The sequence below is a fragment of the Eurypyga helias genome, unplaced genomic scaffold (genome assembly GCF_000690775.1).
Source record: "Eurypyga helias isolate BGI_N326 unplaced genomic scaffold, ASM69077v1 scaffold31168, whole genome shotgun sequence".
NCBI classification, from domain to species: Eukaryota; Metazoa; Chordata; class Aves; order Eurypygiformes; family Eurypygidae; genus Eurypyga; species Eurypyga helias.
The window spans coordinates 2,328-19,285 of NW_010268088.1; the positions used below are offsets into that span (position 1 = coordinate 2,328).

At 38.8% G+C, this 16,958-nt stretch overlaps 1 protein-coding gene across 2 annotated transcripts; it reads left to right on the plus strand.

Moving 5' to 3' along the window:
* Nucleotides 1-361: 361 nt before the first annotated feature.
* On the plus strand, nt 362-16,088 carry NADK (NAD kinase). Of its 2 annotated transcripts, none has more exons than XM_010157638.1 (11): nt 362-575; nt 4,857-4,940; nt 9,219-9,348; nt 9,870-9,978; nt 10,192-10,277; nt 10,570-10,672; nt 11,488-11,639; nt 12,159-12,258; nt 12,846-13,003; nt 14,140-14,222; nt 15,321-16,088. In XM_010157638.1, the coding sequence occupies exons 1-11, from the start codon at nt 403-405 to the stop codon at nt 15,466-15,468; spliced, it is 1,326 nt and encodes a 441-aa protein (XP_010155940.1). In that variant the 5' UTR covers nt 362-402; the 3' UTR covers nt 15,469-16,088. The 2 variants fall into 2 exon arrangements, with proteins under 2 accessions (XP_010155940.1, XP_010155941.1); XM_010157639.1 differs by having other exon boundaries at nt 403-575; nt 9,873-9,978; nt 15,321-15,854.
* Nucleotides 16,089-16,958: the final 870 nt, after the last annotated feature.

Consider the following 16,958-nt stretch of genomic DNA (forward strand, 5'->3'; position numbering starts at 1 on the left):
ACTTACAGATTTTCCTGAGCTTTGACTCCTTGGCAAACATTTAAAGCTTTACTTCCTCTTCGCTATCTAAAGTACCTCTATTTTATCCCATATATAACTGGAGATGTGAATCTGTGCTGGTCCTTAAACAATATTCTGTTGAGTGTCTTGTCAATATGGGAACATAAGTGTTGTTATTATGGTCATTTTTTTTCCTTTCAGTGTCTTCTGATTACCTTGGACTTCTCAATTGCCCAAATACTTTGGAGAACTGTTCATCCAAGTGTGTAAACTCAGTGTTTAATACTTTATTAGCTTTGCTAATACTGGGATTTTTCTCCTCTTTCATCCCTATCCCCTTTCTCCTGGTGTTTTTCCATAGGAACCGAATTTCTCTCTCACTGAGGTTCCTTCAATTCCAGTATGGAGATGAATCGAGAAAAGCTGTGTGCCAGTAAGGCTGATGTGAGCTCAGATTCTGCTTATCATTGCTCAACGTGTCATGATGATGAGGAGTGGAGCAATGCCAGCCGGGGACGAGCTAAGTCACGAAGTTTGTCTGCTTCACCAGCCCTAGGAAGCACCAAAGAATTCCGGTATGGCTCTGGGTTCTTCCTCTTGTTGCTACCTTTAAGAAAAATGAAAAAAAAATATTAAAAAAAATTTGCTAGCCAGATTTAGTTTTTTTCTATTTATATAAGCTTAGTCTTGCAGCTGTGACAAGTGGCAATGAGCAGAAATTACCTCTTTCTTAACAAGTTGCTATTGAGGAGTTATTAAAATGCATTTCACGGGGTTGTTAGTCAAAAAAACCCTCACAAGGCAGGAATTTTAAAGGGGTGCAGGAGGGCGAGGTGTCAAGAGCAGACCTGCAGCCAGGATGGCATGGCTGTCAAAATGTGTATCTGCAGAGTTCCTAGTCTCAAAAAAGAACCGGTCAGCAGCAGAGACAGTTCTGCAGAGTTTTACAAATGGTCTCGCTCGAGCTCCAGTGCTGTGTATTACAACCTGTGTAAGTGTTTAGGTTATATGGTAGTGTGAGGCAGCACAGTGTAACTCTGTCCTTGCAAATTGTTTTACAGCAGTGAGAAACACCTTTTTTTTTTTTTTTTTTTTTCCCCTTTGAGCCAAATTTCTAATCTAGTTGCAAGGCTCTTGTCATGTGGACAGCTTGGATAGAACTTTTGATTTAGTGAGCTTTGGACCCGCTGTAAATATTGAGTAGTGTGCTGTGGTAGCAGTGTGTCTTGATCTTGTGGGGAGCATAGCAGAACCTTACCTTACTTTGGGACAGACAGCAGTGTGGAGGAGTTTCTCAACGGATGAAATTCTCGTCCGGAGTTCCTGCTTTGCTGGTAGGAGTGCTGTTGCAAGGCAGAGCGTGTATGGGTGAGGCTGAAGATTGCAGGGGGAAGCGTTATGGCAAAGCGAGGCATAATGAGAACCTTTATCTGAAGAGGCTGAAAGGTTATGAAAACACTTGCTTTGCACGTGTGGTTCAGAAAGTGGGTGTATGTCAATGCTTTTGGAGGATGTTCACAAAGAACCGGGCTCTGACTGCAGTTCTAGCTGCTGTCTTGTGTCAGAGTCGATATGTCAGACTTGGTTAAAAGCGTGCTGTAAAACCGGTGTTCTTTCCTTTCTCCACTTAAACCTTTAAGTGGATGTAGAATGTAGGTTTCAGTCAACCTGTGAAAAAGACCATGCTGTCTAAATTTTTGTGTATGATTATCTTCTAGCTAAAATAACTACTTTTTCTATTTCAAACTAGAAGTGATGTAGATGATAGACCCTACCCATTGTGGGTTTGAATTAGGGTTATTGTTTACAAGAGAAGGTTTTTTTAATTAAGATGCTCTGCATTCATTCACTGGCTGCCTTGCATTTAGGGTAAAATTGTCACAAGGCATTGCAGAATATCAGAGGGTGATCTCAGGCTTGCAGTGTAGTATTCACACGGAGGTGGTTGCCTCTACTTTGAACTGACAAGTATATTTTCCTATAAGATATATGATTTTCAGTGCCCTACTGCTGCTTATTCTTCGCAAAGATAATCTTACTACAAACAACTTTAAATTCTGCTAACTCAGACTTTTTGCCTTCTATTGGTTAAATAGTGCCTAGGTTGAGGACTAATAAAACCAAGTAAAATTGCAATGAAAATGTATACCAGGTATTAATTAGAGCTTGCAGAGAAAGTTTGGTTTGAATGTCATGAAGGTCAGAGGAGGATATGTAATGCCTCTTGTAGGAACAGTGTTGAGCCAATTAGTGGGAGCGGCATGGAGTAATGACCTGTGTTGAAAGAAGGCAAAAAAGGGTGTTATTTGGGAGAAGCTTGAGCAGAGCAAGAAGTGGGAGGTGATGTTGCTGGGGCGATATTTAACTATCCCAGTTTCAAGTGTAATTGTTTAGAAGTAGATAGAGACTTGTCATTCCTTTACACATGTTTGTACACCCATTAATCTCTAATTATGTCAGTCTTTGCTCATTTTTATGTTTTAATGTAAATAAGGTAAACTTAGCAATAATCTTATCTGACTGGATTAGTCACACAGGGATTTATAAATGGAAAAAAATATTTGAAAGACAAGTATCACTTCTGTGTGTTTGATGTAGGAAATAAATACTCATTTTCATTATTGGAATTCAAATCTTAGGCCTGTTTCATTAGATATCGAACAAATAAGATGTTGCTGTTATTCCTTAATTATCTCTCTTTTAACCTGTCATCTGGTTTTGCTTTTTATTAGATTTCTGAGGGTTTTTTTAGTACTAAGAGTGAGTCATCAGGCTGGTCTGGGCTACTTCATCATATACACAATAGAAGGCAGTGCAGTCATGATTTGTTACTGCCAGACAATAGGTTAGTTACTAGTTCCTGTGTAAACTGAATTAAGCATGGGAAAGGCACATTTCCTCCTTCTTTTTAATGGAATAATTCTAATAGCATTTACGTAATGTTTCAACAGTTTCATGACTTGAGTAAGCTTTACTCCCATTTACAGGTTTGCTGAAGGAGGTGGGAGGGAAGTAAGACAGAACAGTTCTGACTTGCTCCAGATAATCTCATCCTGGAGCTAGGAGTAATCCTGTGCTATGGGTGGGATTTAAGTTTGAGGATAATTTCAGAGCTCCTGTTTATTTGAAGACCAAGATCATATTAGCTCTTATTAGATAAACAAATGGAAAAAAATCCAAACATTTTAATACAAAAATGGACAGTTAGCTGTTCAAAACTAAGGCCTGGTAGTGCAGGTCTATATCTCCATATACCTTAGAATGAAGGATTTGTGTTTTATTAATTTCTTAAGTTGAAAGATTTAAAGAAGGAAAAGTGTTTGAATGATTGGAACATCATTACTGTGACTTGACCATGGTAAAAGAAATCTGAAGGTGTTGCCTTGGTGTTGGAGACTTAATTGTAAATGCCTAGCCTACAGTGGGAACCCTGATTTATACACATTACTGTACCTTATTGAGATGAAGAGCACTCATTAAAGTATTTTTTGTGTATTTATACCAGATTTAGTCATTCTGTATGTCTTGTTCTAAAATTGTGTGCTCTTAGATAAGACGTAGTGCTTCAAGAAACACAGAAAAGCAAGTATTGTGGTTATCGTGTCTGCAGTAGTGAAGCTGATGTCTCCTGGGAATTGACGTAGACTTTAAACACACTAATGACACACAGCTAACTGGGTTTTTTCTGAGAACGTGGCCTGAAAACAAGTTTTTGGACTCACTTCTTGTTTGTATACTTAGTTCTTTGCTTGCTTATTGTCAAGAGAAATTAATGCATGCCTAAATATTATGGAAGAGAAAGTGCTTATACTACATAAACAAACCCCCTGGGTTTTGTTTTATATTTTAATTAATTGACTAGGCACACTTGTTAAGTGAAGGTTGTGTGACTGCTGAATTCCATAACAAACACTGAAGGCTGCTGCTCTCTTGCTCAGCTAGTGTTATTACAGAGATATTTTGTATTTCTTTTGAATGTTGCCACAAATCTGTCATTCCATCTTTTCCTGGTGCTATTAAACCTCCTACAAAAGCTGAAATATTCAGTCAACTAGCACTCGAGTACCTGGCTGAGTGCTTCAAGTGTTAAATACTTGTTTATGCTATCATGTTGACTATTATGTAGGGTTACAACAAAGTGAGGAGTTGAAAAATGTGTCCTTTAGTTACTAAAGAAAAAAAAGACATTTTCTAGAGTAAGAAGGAATTTAAATATGTGAGAATTACATAGGTAATTCCAAACAGGAATTATCTGTGCTTTGTTTCTTAAACATAGGATTTTTCCTTTTCACAGTAGTGAGACCTTTAAAATTGGTGATATTTTTATAATTTGGGATTTATCTACACATTTTTTACATTTTTTTTGTCTCTCTGAGACACACATGCAGTGTTCTGCATTGTAGTGTCCGTAAGAGTTGAGACTACCTGGAATCTTTGCAGGCTTGACGTGAACTCAGAGAACCAACTTGAGAAAACTTGACCACCACCCCTGAGGCTGCGACGCTTCCTTTGTGCGAAGCGAAGATGAAACGGATACTAGAGGGATATGTGCCTGATGCTAGTATTTAGGAAGTGATTGCTCAGTATGTGAAGGGGATAAACTGTGAGTGAGGCTTTGATTAAAATGGCTCTCAAGGAGCAGGTACAGGAGATAAGTCTTAGATGTGAAATGTGAGAGCTAATATCTGTAAAATTACATAGCTGGGCGACCAGAAACGTAGGTTTAAGGAAGGGACTTCACCCTGTATTGCCTAGTGCAGTGTTTCCAAAGAAGTGCTTTTGGTGGTTGGGGAGGTAATTATACCCAGTTTGTCACCACATTTCTTTTACCTATTGTTTTTTATATATGTATTTAGGAGAACACGCTCCTTGCATGGACCATGTCCAGTGACCACGTTTGGACCAAAGGCCTGTATGCTGCAAAATCCTAAAACGATTATGTAAGTACTTGTCAAATGAATGGTGGTACACTTATTCTACGTTTTAAAAGATGTTTGCTTTTCCACCATTCACCCCTAATCAGCGTTGTTTGTATTTTACCTGATATTTGGAGATGTTCATGTTGCTTGATTGCCAGCTTGGGGTCTGCATTGCCAAAATTGGCCTCCATTTTTATCACACATTGACCATTTAACAAAGCAGCCTGAGGGGAGAATGGGTAGCACTGCTGAACTGTATTCTCAAGTAAAACCCCATCAGATGTGCATTAGTTTGTTGTGCATGTTGGAAAGTATAATATGTGTTTGAATGTACTTCTTTTCTCCCAACGGGTGGTAGGACATAATTGGCATTTCCCTCTACAGATTTATAGTGGTTTTGCTGGTTGGCATACTTCCTGCAGGGTAACAGACATAAAAGGAAATGAATTTTACTGGTTTTACATTTCTAATTCCTGTGGTAATGTCAGGCCCACTATCTACTACCTGAACTAATGGGGAGGTTTTTTTTTTTACAGCTCAGTATTGGTATTTTGGGGGAAGGGGGGGAAATAGCCATTTCACAGAGAAATACAGCAGGGCATATGAATAGTATGAAATACTCAAGTTTTTAGAGTGTGCATAACCTGGAATCCACAGTTTGGCAACTCTGATCGGTGCTTTCCAGCTGAATTGACAGTAGATTTGCCATGTGCATGGAACACCTTCTAGCAATCTATTGAGGATACGGAGAAGTGAAGTTTTTAGAGTATGCATAACCTGGAATCCACAGTTCGATGGCAACTCTAATTGGTGCTTTCCAACTGAATTGACAGTAGATTTACCATGTGCATGAAACACCTTGTAGCAATCTATTGAGGATACGGAGAATCTGTTGGTAGCAGTTTTTTTGTTCCATCAACTTGAAATACATAAAACAGCAGTGTTTCTGACAGGAGCCAAAATGTTTATGGACATCACAGGGACAGGAGGAATTGTTCTGTGTACAGTGAAACCTGAGGAAAGCCGTCTCCCTCCCTTGGCAATGTGTGTTTGAGCTAGTAGTTTGAATTTTTGTATTTGGTCTGTGGCACTTTCCGTGTGTGAACGTTATTAAGGCAAGTTTGCCTTTTGTAAGTCGTGTGTTATAAAGGTGTTGCTTTTACACCATGTAGTATAATAAATGTTGCCTTGACTTGGTCAGACAAGGAATGTCAGGCTGCTACAGATGAACCAAGTTAGTGGTCCCTATTTTTGTCCCTTCAAAATCTTTATTTCATTGTTCTTTCAGTTAAATGTAAGGTATTTAAGTATTTATTTGCATAAATCTTTACCTAAGTAGTAGTAGTCATCTTCAAAACAGGTTGATGGTATCCTAACTTTCCTACAAAGGCGTGACAGAAATCTTGCAGCGTACAGTAACTTCGAGCTTCCTCATTCTTTGTTCTGAAGTTGGTGGCTTGGAGTGCTGCAGTTCCTCTGAAAACCCAGCTTGAGCCGTATGTTTACCCACCTGACTGGTGAACACGCTCCTCCCCATGGGCCGGGCCAGCATGGCACAATATAAGGATGGTGTCCAGATCAGTCGGGTGCAGAGGCTGCGAGCAGCACTACGCCTGTGCTGCTTGCCAGGGAAAGGGCTGCCTTCACGGCGTTCAGAGTAGCTGAGGAGTGGAGGGTGCACTCAGGTCGTTGAAGGGAAGGAGTATTTGAAGACCAATTTGTAAATTACTACTCTTACTATATGTAAGGTTTTTGTTGTGGCTTCTAAAAACAAGCAAAAGCTTTTTATTTGTTTTTTTTTTTTCTTCTCTACAGTCAGTAATATTGCTAAACTCATCACTGGAGAGAATTTTACTCTTTATGTGTGGGCCTAAGTTAGTGAAGGGCTTGGTGTCTCGTTACGTGCCAGTGTTGATGATTGTGTTGGAACCCTGCTTTCTGAAGATGTATGTCCAGATGAATTGAGCGAAAAAGAATCAGGTGCTTGTGCTGTTGGGGAGGGGATAGGTCAAACACCTGTTTTTAAACTCTTTCTTGAAATGGGGTTTTTCTTAGAAAATCTGGCGTCTGTATAAACACTTTATACAGGATTTTTCTGTGAAGCCTCACTATTTTTGATTGTAATACTTAACTAGAAAAAAAAAAAAGAGGAAAATATTTTCTTTTGATGTAGCTGTTTATTAATAAGTGATAAAAGCCTCAGCCTTTTTTTGGAGCTGTTGCATTTGCCTGACTCCTGGAAAGAAACATGAAGATCTTAAAGCATGTTATGAATAATGTTTCATTTAGGAGAACTGCGTGGGATTGGTGAGTACAGTCAAAACAGGCGGACTGCCTTTTGTTTGAACAAAGTCTGTATGAGCTCTGGGTTTATTAAGTGAAAAGCAGGGGGGCAATCCTTACTTCTTTTCCAACATTAGAAGATAGCCTAGTCGTCTTGAAGTGGGTTTGCGGGTGGTGTCTCTTGTGTATTTTTTACCTTTTAACAGTACTGAGAATTTAATTTTACGAAATGAACTTTAGTGTAGAACATGCTTCCTTAGTAACCATTTGTATTGCAAAAAACTTCAGCTTCAGTTCCTTTGTGACTGTCTGTTAGCAGTAAACACATTAATGCAACTCTTCCTGTTTTGTTTGTAAACTTTCTTTTACTACTTACATTTTTTTAATTAAATTTTAAAAATTTTACCTTGTTTACTTCATTTTCAGTTTAGCTATTCATTAGTTAATGAGGTCAGAGGAAGCCTTTCAAATTCCTAGTCATCTCAGATTCATGGTGATATTTGAGATCTAGTGTGGTATCTTCAAAATGTCCTTACGCTGAGCCAGGGGTTTGGATTAGACTGTCTTTGGAGGTGCCTTCCCAATGCCCCTGTTCTGTGATTCCTGTAAAATGCAGTGAGCTAAGACATGATGTAGTGTCGAAAGCCTGTATGTGATACTGAGTGTGACTGCGTACCTGTCTTCTGTGTTACGTAATAATGTTCAGAGCAATGGCACTGTTTGTTAGTAAATGTGATTGGTATCAGGCTGCCTCATTAATCTAAAGTTTTGCTGTGTTTATGTAGAACATAAGCATTTTGGAAAGTACAATGAACAGGTTATTCTACCTCCAGTAGCATCAGCTGTTTTATTTTAACAATTGCAGATCTACATCCAAATCTCCTTGTAAACTTGGCTTGCTCAGCATTTATACTAATCTGCTTTGCTTTATGGATTATAGCTGTGCCGCATGGAAAAGGACAGGAGGCTTGCTATAAGCAGAATACAGCTGTGAAATCACATAGCTTAGAAGTAATAGAAGAGAAGGAAAACACATCTGGGTATTCCTAAATCAACTAGATGTATTACAGAGCAATATGAGGGTTCTGTTATTGAACACTCCTGAAAGCTGCAGAATTGTTTGCGTACATATATTTAGTTCTTGAGGCTCCTGAGTCTCGGAATGCCTCCCTGACAATAAGCAGGCAGTATTTTAAATGCTTTTATTAAGTAGTAGTTGTGCTACTTTAAGGAGATAAACTTGTTTTGGGATCAGCACGGAAATAGAATGAATAGATAGGATATGTTAGGAAGTAAAAGAGTTACAAGTGCAGACTTTCTAGAACAGAGTTTATGTACTGTAGTTTTTTCACAGTTGTTAAGGCTTATCTTGATGACCATGTGAATCTTAATGATTTGCCCCTCCCTTGTGCTAGTGGTAAGAGAAAAACTAGGATTTGTGTCTGCATCTTCAGGCTTCAAAGGGTACTGAGAAAACTGCCTGTATGCTGGTATCAGTGAAAAAATGCGGAAGGAAGCAAAAAAAAGACAAAATTTGGGTGGAACTATTAAATTTACATTGACTTAAGCTGTTTGACTTATAGTATTGGATGGGGAAAAATTCTTACTCTGTAGCTTTTTTCTGATTCTCTAATTGGATGTTTCTCCTTATTTTGAGTCGGCTTAAGGGGAGAGAGCATTAAAACAAGATAGAGGATAGCATTATGGCTGGAGGATGCGGGTTCAAGAGCTTGATCCAGGAGCTTTTGTAGTGCTTCTGTTAAAGTCCCTGGCTGCACGTGTTAGTGGCATGGTAGCAGCTACAAGAACGGACGCTTTAGTACTGTGTTACCCTCTCACAGTAGTAAGACATGGACTGGTTTCAGGGGGAGAAAAGCATCGTGACGATACAAACCATTGCATCCTCCTCCTTGTTGTTCTAGGACTGTGTGCAGTAATAGTTATGGATATATTCTTACAGACCAGCATGTTGTCTAAGCCAAATGTAGCAACATTGTCTTTTTTTCTGTTCTGTAGGCACATTCAGGATCCAGCAAGCCAGCGGTTGACATGGAACAAACCTCCCAAGAGTGTCCTTGTTATTAAAAAGATACGCGATGCCAGTCTGCTGCAGCCTTTTAAAGAGCTTTGTGTGTATCTTACCGAGGTAATGAAATCCGAACTCCCTGCTTTACCATGACTAAAAATTTTACATCTAAACTGTTGTTTTCAGTTACTGATTCTGTGCAGTGTGCAGAATTGTACAGTGCAAGCAACTTGTTGCCCCTGGAACTAGTAAAACTTGTTTCAGAGCTTAAGATCAGTGCTTCAGTTCTTTAAGCACAGAGCTTAAAAAAAGGTAAACAAAAAACTTTCCTTCATTCTGTTTGCAGTTCTGAATTACAGGGGATATAAAAACCTTAATCCTTTAAGCCTCGAACAAACATGGCACTGTTACTGTATCATGTAATCTACATTCCGAAGTTTAGTTTAATTCATTAGACGGTCTGTGCGTGCTGCAGTCTCACCAGAATTAGACCACGCATTAAATATAAACCCCACAACCAACAGATGCAGACCACTTCTGTAAAATGTTACTTATGCGTTTTAAACTAATGCAAGTTATGGGGAGAGTCAAATATTTTGTCATTTGAAGAGGTTATTAACAGGCCTATCTTACCTCTTAAGGAGAACAATATGATAGTGTATGTGGAAAAAAAAGTATTGGAAGACCCTGCTATAGCTAATGATGATAATTTTGGACCAGTGAAGAAGAAATTTTGCACCTTCAGAGAAGGTAGGGTAATGATTTCATGAAAGTAAAGTTGAAATGTATTGTCTGTTCGTCGTGTTAAGTTTGTTAAACTAACGTGCGTTTTGCAAACGGCTGTTGTTGCCTCTTAGCGGTGAGAGGTTTTATTTTTGCGAGTGACTTGGCATGCTGCGCTTAATTTATGTTAGGAAATGACTTGATAAAAATTCAAAACTTGTATTTCAATGTTGGTTCTAGATTATGATGATATCTCCGATCAGATAGACTTTATCATATGCCTGGGAGGAGATGGGACCTTGCTTTATGCTTCTTCGCTTTTCCAGGTTGGTCTTTATGGGAAACAGACTTAAAGCCCTGTTTACTTTTTCAAGTATTTGATGGTTGGTTTTCTTTTCTCCTTTTGTTATTGAGTTTGGCATTTGTCCTTTGCCGTTCATCCCTTTTTTTTTAATCAAGCCTGATTTACCCTTCACCTTCTGAATACGATGTATGTAATGTGTTGTTTTTATTATGCACAGTTGAAGTTACGTCAATAGTCAAAATATTTACAGGCAATTAGTTAAAGTATGAATTGCTTTTATTCAGTAGCTTTTAAATTCTTTTCTTTATTGATAGGGTAGTGTACCTCCAGTTATGGCTTTTCATCTGGGATCCCTTGGATTTCTTACTCCATTTAATTTTGAGAATTTTCAGTCCCAAGTCACTCAGGTTATAGAAGGTAAATTTAAGGGGACAAGGTGTGGTGTTTCTTTTTGTTACATTTTCTGTAGCCTTTTCCAAGAACAGTAAATTTTCTTAACCAACTGCTTCAGGTCATCCCATAAGATCAAGTCACAGGAGATGTGTACTCGACTAACAGCAGCGTTGCATCGCAGTGACCCATTCAGTGCTGCTTTCCATACTGTTCCATAAAGGACAACGGCTAAGATATGACTTTGTCCTGTGTGGAGTAAACACGTAAAAGATGATGCAGTACTTGATAAATGAGAGCTAAACATACAGACAGAGTGTAGCTCCGATGTCTGTGATTGACTCTTCCTCTGAGCAGTGCAGGGTTTAAATACTTAAAGTCAGGCAAATAAAATATTTGAGGAAATAAATACTTTGTTTCTTCAGTATGAGGTTGGCTTGCATCTGAAGTAGATTCCTGAAAACATATCTAGAAATCTCACATTGCTAGAATGTTGTCCTTTAATAGGTGTTTCTGATGCGTTGATTTTCTTGAAGCTTAGCTTTTGCCTTAGTGAAGGTCACTGAGCCTAACTGCTTTCCCATCTTGATCGTATCCGTATAAAGCTTAGATTTTCTTTTTATATGATGAGGAAGGACTGGGTTCAAATTAAACTTGTATTTTGCTCATTACTACTAACGATCAGTCTTGAGCTTTAACTGTGATCGCAATTATCTTGTGAATAAAATTGGGAATGTTGTATATACAGATGGCGTTTCGTAGAGTCTGTTAGTCATTACAGGGGTTTATTTACTATACTAGCATATCATTTTTGTGTACTTTCTCCTGTATTTCACTTGTAGGCAATGCAGCGCTTGTTCTACGAAGCAGGCTGAAAGTGAAAGTAGTAAAAGAGCACAGAGAGAAAATGGCAGTACAAAATGGTATAGAAGAGAATGGAGTAGTATCTACAAATATAGAGAAAGAAGTGGGCAAGCAAATTATGCAATATCAGGTCAGAGGGCAAAATAAGCAAAAGAACTAATATGCTGTTTGTAAATTGTTTTTTACTTGTTTTATTATGAAACATATACTTGTTTTTCATTACTTCACTTACATTAGCCCTGTGGACAGATCCATACTGCTCCAAATCACAGTGTGTGCACTGAATAATGAGGAAGTGGTGTACATCGTTACTGTCTGCAGTCATAGTGCTTGTATTGTACTTTCCTGTGGTAATGTTTTCCTTCTATTTTGAAAACAAAGTATTTCTAAAGTGGGATATCCCAAAGAATTTCGTAAGTGAAAAGAAAAACTCTGCACACTGTTAGTAACCAGCTTCTGGAAATAATCCTTAACATCTAAAAACTTATCAAGCTGGCACTTGATAAGACAGAAGCCTGAGGAGGGCTGATGTGGCAGGTCCTAAACTGGCATGGAATTTTCCAAGAACTGAAAAGCACATTTTGGCTTGTGATTTATTATGTTGCCAGTTGGCGATAGTGGACTGGTGTAACATCTGATGTCACGGCAGGTACTAAATGAAGTTGTAGTGGATCGCGGTCCTTCTTCCTACCTTTCCAACGTAGACGTCTTTCTAGATGGACACCTGATAACAACAGTGCAAGGAGATGGTGAGTCTGCTTCTTGAGTTCAATTGCTGATCTGCTCATGTGTAGACTGTTGCTATTTTACTGGATGATTTTTGGGTATGGAAATAAAATCTTCAGCTTCCATTCCCAGGTGACAGAAAACGTGAATTTGTAAAGAATAGGTATGTTTATTCATTGGTAACTAATGTGTTCCATAACGAAGCGTTGAAGTGTTTCAAGCATTGTTTATGGCCTTATGAAGGCAGGTGGCAGTTTCTTTGGCTATGATGTGGGTATGATATGGGCAAGAAATAGCTCAGAAAAAATTTGCTTGGATATCTAGAATTTGCTGAAGACCTAATGATGCTCTTACCCTTAAAAAAAAGGAATGTCACTGTTACAAAGTTATGCAACCCAAGGTCTAGAAGTTGATGCAACTTCCATGAAGCCATAGAACGAACTGCTATGCCAGGATTAGAAGAGAATGCCTGACTTTGTGTATTAGACTGCAAATCTCCTGTGAAATACAAGTTGATACATTTCCATAACAGTGCTATTTCTTAGTCGTCTTCCAAAATAACACTTTGATTGTAATGCTAATGTCAGTGAAATTTTTGCTCTTTTCACAGGAGTCATTGTCTCCACGCCAACTGGTAGCACTGCGTATGCAGCTGCAGCAGGAGCTTCTATGATTCATCCGAACGTTCCTGCAATAATGATCACCCCGATCTGCCCTCACTCCCTTTCTTTCAGACCCATTGTTGTTCCTGCCGGAGTGGAACTCAAGGTTAGCTTCTGTTATGTTATTTCTCTTTCTGAGTTAAAAACCTCTGTAATAATTGTGCTGACTTGAGCAAAGCAGAAGAGATTAGAAGGGCTGTGTCTCTCGTGTATCCTTTCATTTGTAGGAGGACCAGATCGAGTCTGGTTGAAGAATGCATCTTTGTTTAAAATAATATACCCACTAACAGAATACTTCACGCTGTCTCCTACTGGACTTTAGTTGTGTAACGTTCTCCAAAATGGGAATACATACATTTGCATTCTGAGTAATAAAATTATACATAATTTCAACTAAAGTGCAAGTAAATCAGTGGTGTTCAAGGGAATGAGAAATTCTGCTTTCATGGCTAAGACGACAAATATTGCAGATTTTTAGTATTTTGGTAGAATTATCTACAGTTCCCCAATTATTTTTTCATAATGCTGTCTTGCAGAAAAAATGGCACATAATGTCTGAATATAAAATGGTCTTGGGTAATGTGTGTTTTTTACCAAGTACCTATGTATAAGGAAGAACCCCTTGCTGCTTCTTGTATCTGTTACGAGCCTCTAGTCTGCTTAAGTGAGTTAATATGTTTAGAAAGGCTCTCCCAGAGACGTTACGAGGTTAAGATTAAGAAATAAGTGCGTGCTGGGATTTTTGTGCTTGCTTTACAACATAAATGGAATGTTTAGCCATGGCACTGCTTTCAAGTCTGTGGGTGTTACTGGCCAATGGTTGTCAATGTATGTTAAATATGAGCCAAAGGTCCTACATTTGACAACTTTAGATTTATTACGAATTAAAATATTTTTCTGGATTAATTTTATTGTTTTTCTTGAAAGAGATGCCAGGTCAACTCATGTAACTGAATTAAAGCATGCACTGCCTGTGGCTGGACGGTCTTTTGGTTTATGACCTTGTATTTATAAAGATGGGGTTTATTGCATATTGAAAAATATACTGAAGAGGAAACGAAGATCTGGACCTCGTGTGGTATGGTGCTGCACTGTTGTTATGGATGGATTGTGAACCTCAGTGCAACTGAAAAGTTGTGAAGTGTGGGTTCTGTACTCAGAGGGAGGATGGAGGATGTGTTTGTTCCTTGCTCTTAAAAAATAGGTTTTGGACCTGAAGTTCAATTCTCTTCCCTCTTTCAGATTATGCTTTCCCCAGATGCCAGAAATACCGCCTGGGTTTCATTTGATGGAAGGAAGAGGCAAGAAATATGCCACGGAGACAGGTAAAGCCTTTTTTTTTTTTAATGATTGTATCATCTCTGAGTATAGAAAATGCTGATTCTTGAGCTTCTCTCATTCTTTAGCGTGTGTCAAAAGGGTTGCTGGCAGTGAAGCAACGAGCTTTTATAAACCCCAACACCTCTTACAGCACAAACTGCACAGAAAGTATTTAATTTCTAACATGAGTGGTTTAGATCTTGCTATGAAAGCAAGTGAAATGGGAAGACAAAGGCATGTAAACGTTGCATGCTTGGCCAGGAAGATGGACGTGTCTATAAAATTCTGTAAATTTAATTGAAAGATAGACCTTGAGAAGATGTAAGCTGACAGGAGTTGCCTGTAAGCAGTGGCTCTGAGCAATGCCGTGTGGCTTGAACCGTGCTAACCGTACGGTTACGGTGAGTGGCTGCGGTCACTTGTGGCGCTGTTGTCCTGAGCGAGCGGAACCCAGCGCGTGAAGCTTCCTCAGCGTTTGTGCGCACAGTCTGCTGGCTCGTCTTAACGGCAGGTGATGAAGGCAGCTGTAATATCTGACTGGTAGGCTTCGTGTTCAGCATGATGTCTTTTTTTTCTTGGGCCATATAAATTGCCAGGAAGGAGAATGTATAGCTGGCACGATGGTCCATCTTGACCTGCTTCTATTTCCTCTGAGCTTGAAAGATCTTTAGATAGATCAGGAGACTAGCAAGGATTCAAACATGAGATTTGGCCCTTTGTTGGGTGCTAGACTTGTTCGTGCTGTTGCTTACAGTTAACACTTGAAACTTAAAGGCCGAGGTGCTCGCTTATGTTTTGCTTTGTCCCTGTGTTGCTGAAGACCAGCAAGACTGAAGGAGACTGTGGAGTGGGTTCAGTATTCTCACTGTGTTACAGAATGCTGTCCAGAGTGCATCTGCTAACAGTTTCGTGCCCTGTGTTCGCTCTGTTTAGATGAGTCTGCAGACTTGGTTATTCCCTGATCATGGAAACCTGCTGTTTTACCAATTTGGCTGATCATAGCACTGTGTTAGCTCATGAATAGAAGATGATATAGATGTTTTTTTTTTTTTAATTGCTGTTCATTGCCCTTGACTGACTGGGGTATTCCTGTGTTGTTGCAGTATTAGCATCACTACCTCTTGCTATCCCCTTCCTTCGATCTGTTTCCGAGATCCTGTGAGCGACTGGTTTGAAAGCTTGGCTGAGTGTTTACACTGGAATGTTCGGAAGAAGCAAAATAACTTTGCTGTTGAAGAAGAAGAATTTTGAGTGTCTACATCTAACAAGACTCATGGGAATGGAAAGTGGCAGTATCCCTTCCGTATGCTTGGGGTTTTAAGTTTTTTGTTAGTAAGTGTGGTCACCATCTCAGACATACAAAGTAATTATAGTTTATATCTGTCTCGTCTGCCGATGGCTGGAAATTATTGTGCTACTTCTTGTCCACCACGATTAGGAATGGAAGAAATTAGGCTGTGATTGTTGTAATCCAATTTGAATTTCCTTTAACTCATCAATCTGAAAATGGATTATTTCTGATTGGTATTGACAACCACATCTGTCGATTTGGATTGTGACCTGTAACTTACCAGTAACATGGTAGGCTGAATGTAGATACACAGTAGAAGGGTGGCAGTAGAAAAGTGGCATTAAAATAGTCTGTTTAATGTGGTATTTTTGTAATTCCATTTAAGACTGCTATGCATATAAAGACTCTAAGAAATTTTCTTTAAAAAAAAAAAAAAGCAAGCTCCTTTTAGTTACTTAACTGTGTCTTGTCCAGGATAGCCCCTAAAATACTTTCTCTTTGTGAATGTGACACACTGTGGAGAAACACCTGTGAAGAAGGGTTTTATGGATAGTTGGAACTGGTAAAAAAAAGTATGTATGTATTTTTACATACACTTATGTATCTTCTACTCATTTGAACAGTGCTTGACCCTTGGCTGACATCACTGTGTAAATATCCACAAATCATGGGTAAGCATTAGCATGGGCCTTCAATTGATTATTACAGTGATTTCAGGTTTTGTAGCTGAGCTAGTTTGTCGTTCTGCAATTCCTGTTGGTGGGAATCATCAATGTGTTGGGTTTTCTTATTTTTTGTTTGATTATGCAGAATGAATTGTAGCATTAGAGACTATAAAGTTATAAATTCTCCAAGTATTCAAGAAGAATCTGGACTTCAGTTAGTACTGCATTGTCTAGTTCCACTGTTGTGTGAAGAGAAGGAATTCTAGGCCCTGAACGTCCTCAACTTCCATGGATACCTTCCCACTCTTGGTGCTGAGTAATACCGGGGGGGATGCTGCACTGGTAGGCTGATAAACGAGAGGACACATTCCCAGTAGAGTAGCAATGGTGCCTTCAGCACACTCAAGATATTCTAAGTCTCCTATTCACTTTTTTAAGATGCTTTCTAACTTCTCTATGTACATATTTTATTGTATGTGCTTTTATGAAAGAAAAACAAAACCCAACAAAAAAAACTAGTTGGGGGGAAAAAAGGGTTTGTACTGTACTTAACTGAAAAATATCAAACCCAAGTATAATGTTTACATTTCTGTTCTCTGTTGTGCAGTCTCATGATCATACTATCCAATCTTTCGCATTTTCCAAGTCTTGCTGCATTGGTCATTAAAGGAATGGACACTGTCTGTTAAATGTAAGCCTTTGGTGTGATACTGTGGAGGAACTAATTAACCAGCTAAGGTGGGATTTCCTTGAAAGTGGATTGAGAAACTGTGGAACTTCTCATG

Excerpts from the sequence above, each read along its gene's own strand:
- NADK (XM_010157638.1), top strand. The coding sequence starts at position 403 with ATGGAGATGAATCGAGAAAAGCTGTGTGCCAGTAAGGCTGATGTGAGC. Across the intron at positions 11,640-12,158 it reads AGCAAATTATGCAATATCAG|GTACTAAATGAAGTTGTAGT; the intron begins GTCAGAGGGCAA and ends ATGTCACGGCAG. Across the intron at positions 14,223-15,320 it reads GAAATATGCCACGGAGACAG|TATTAGCATCACTACCTCTT; the intron begins GTAAAGCCTTTT and ends GTGTTGTTGCAG.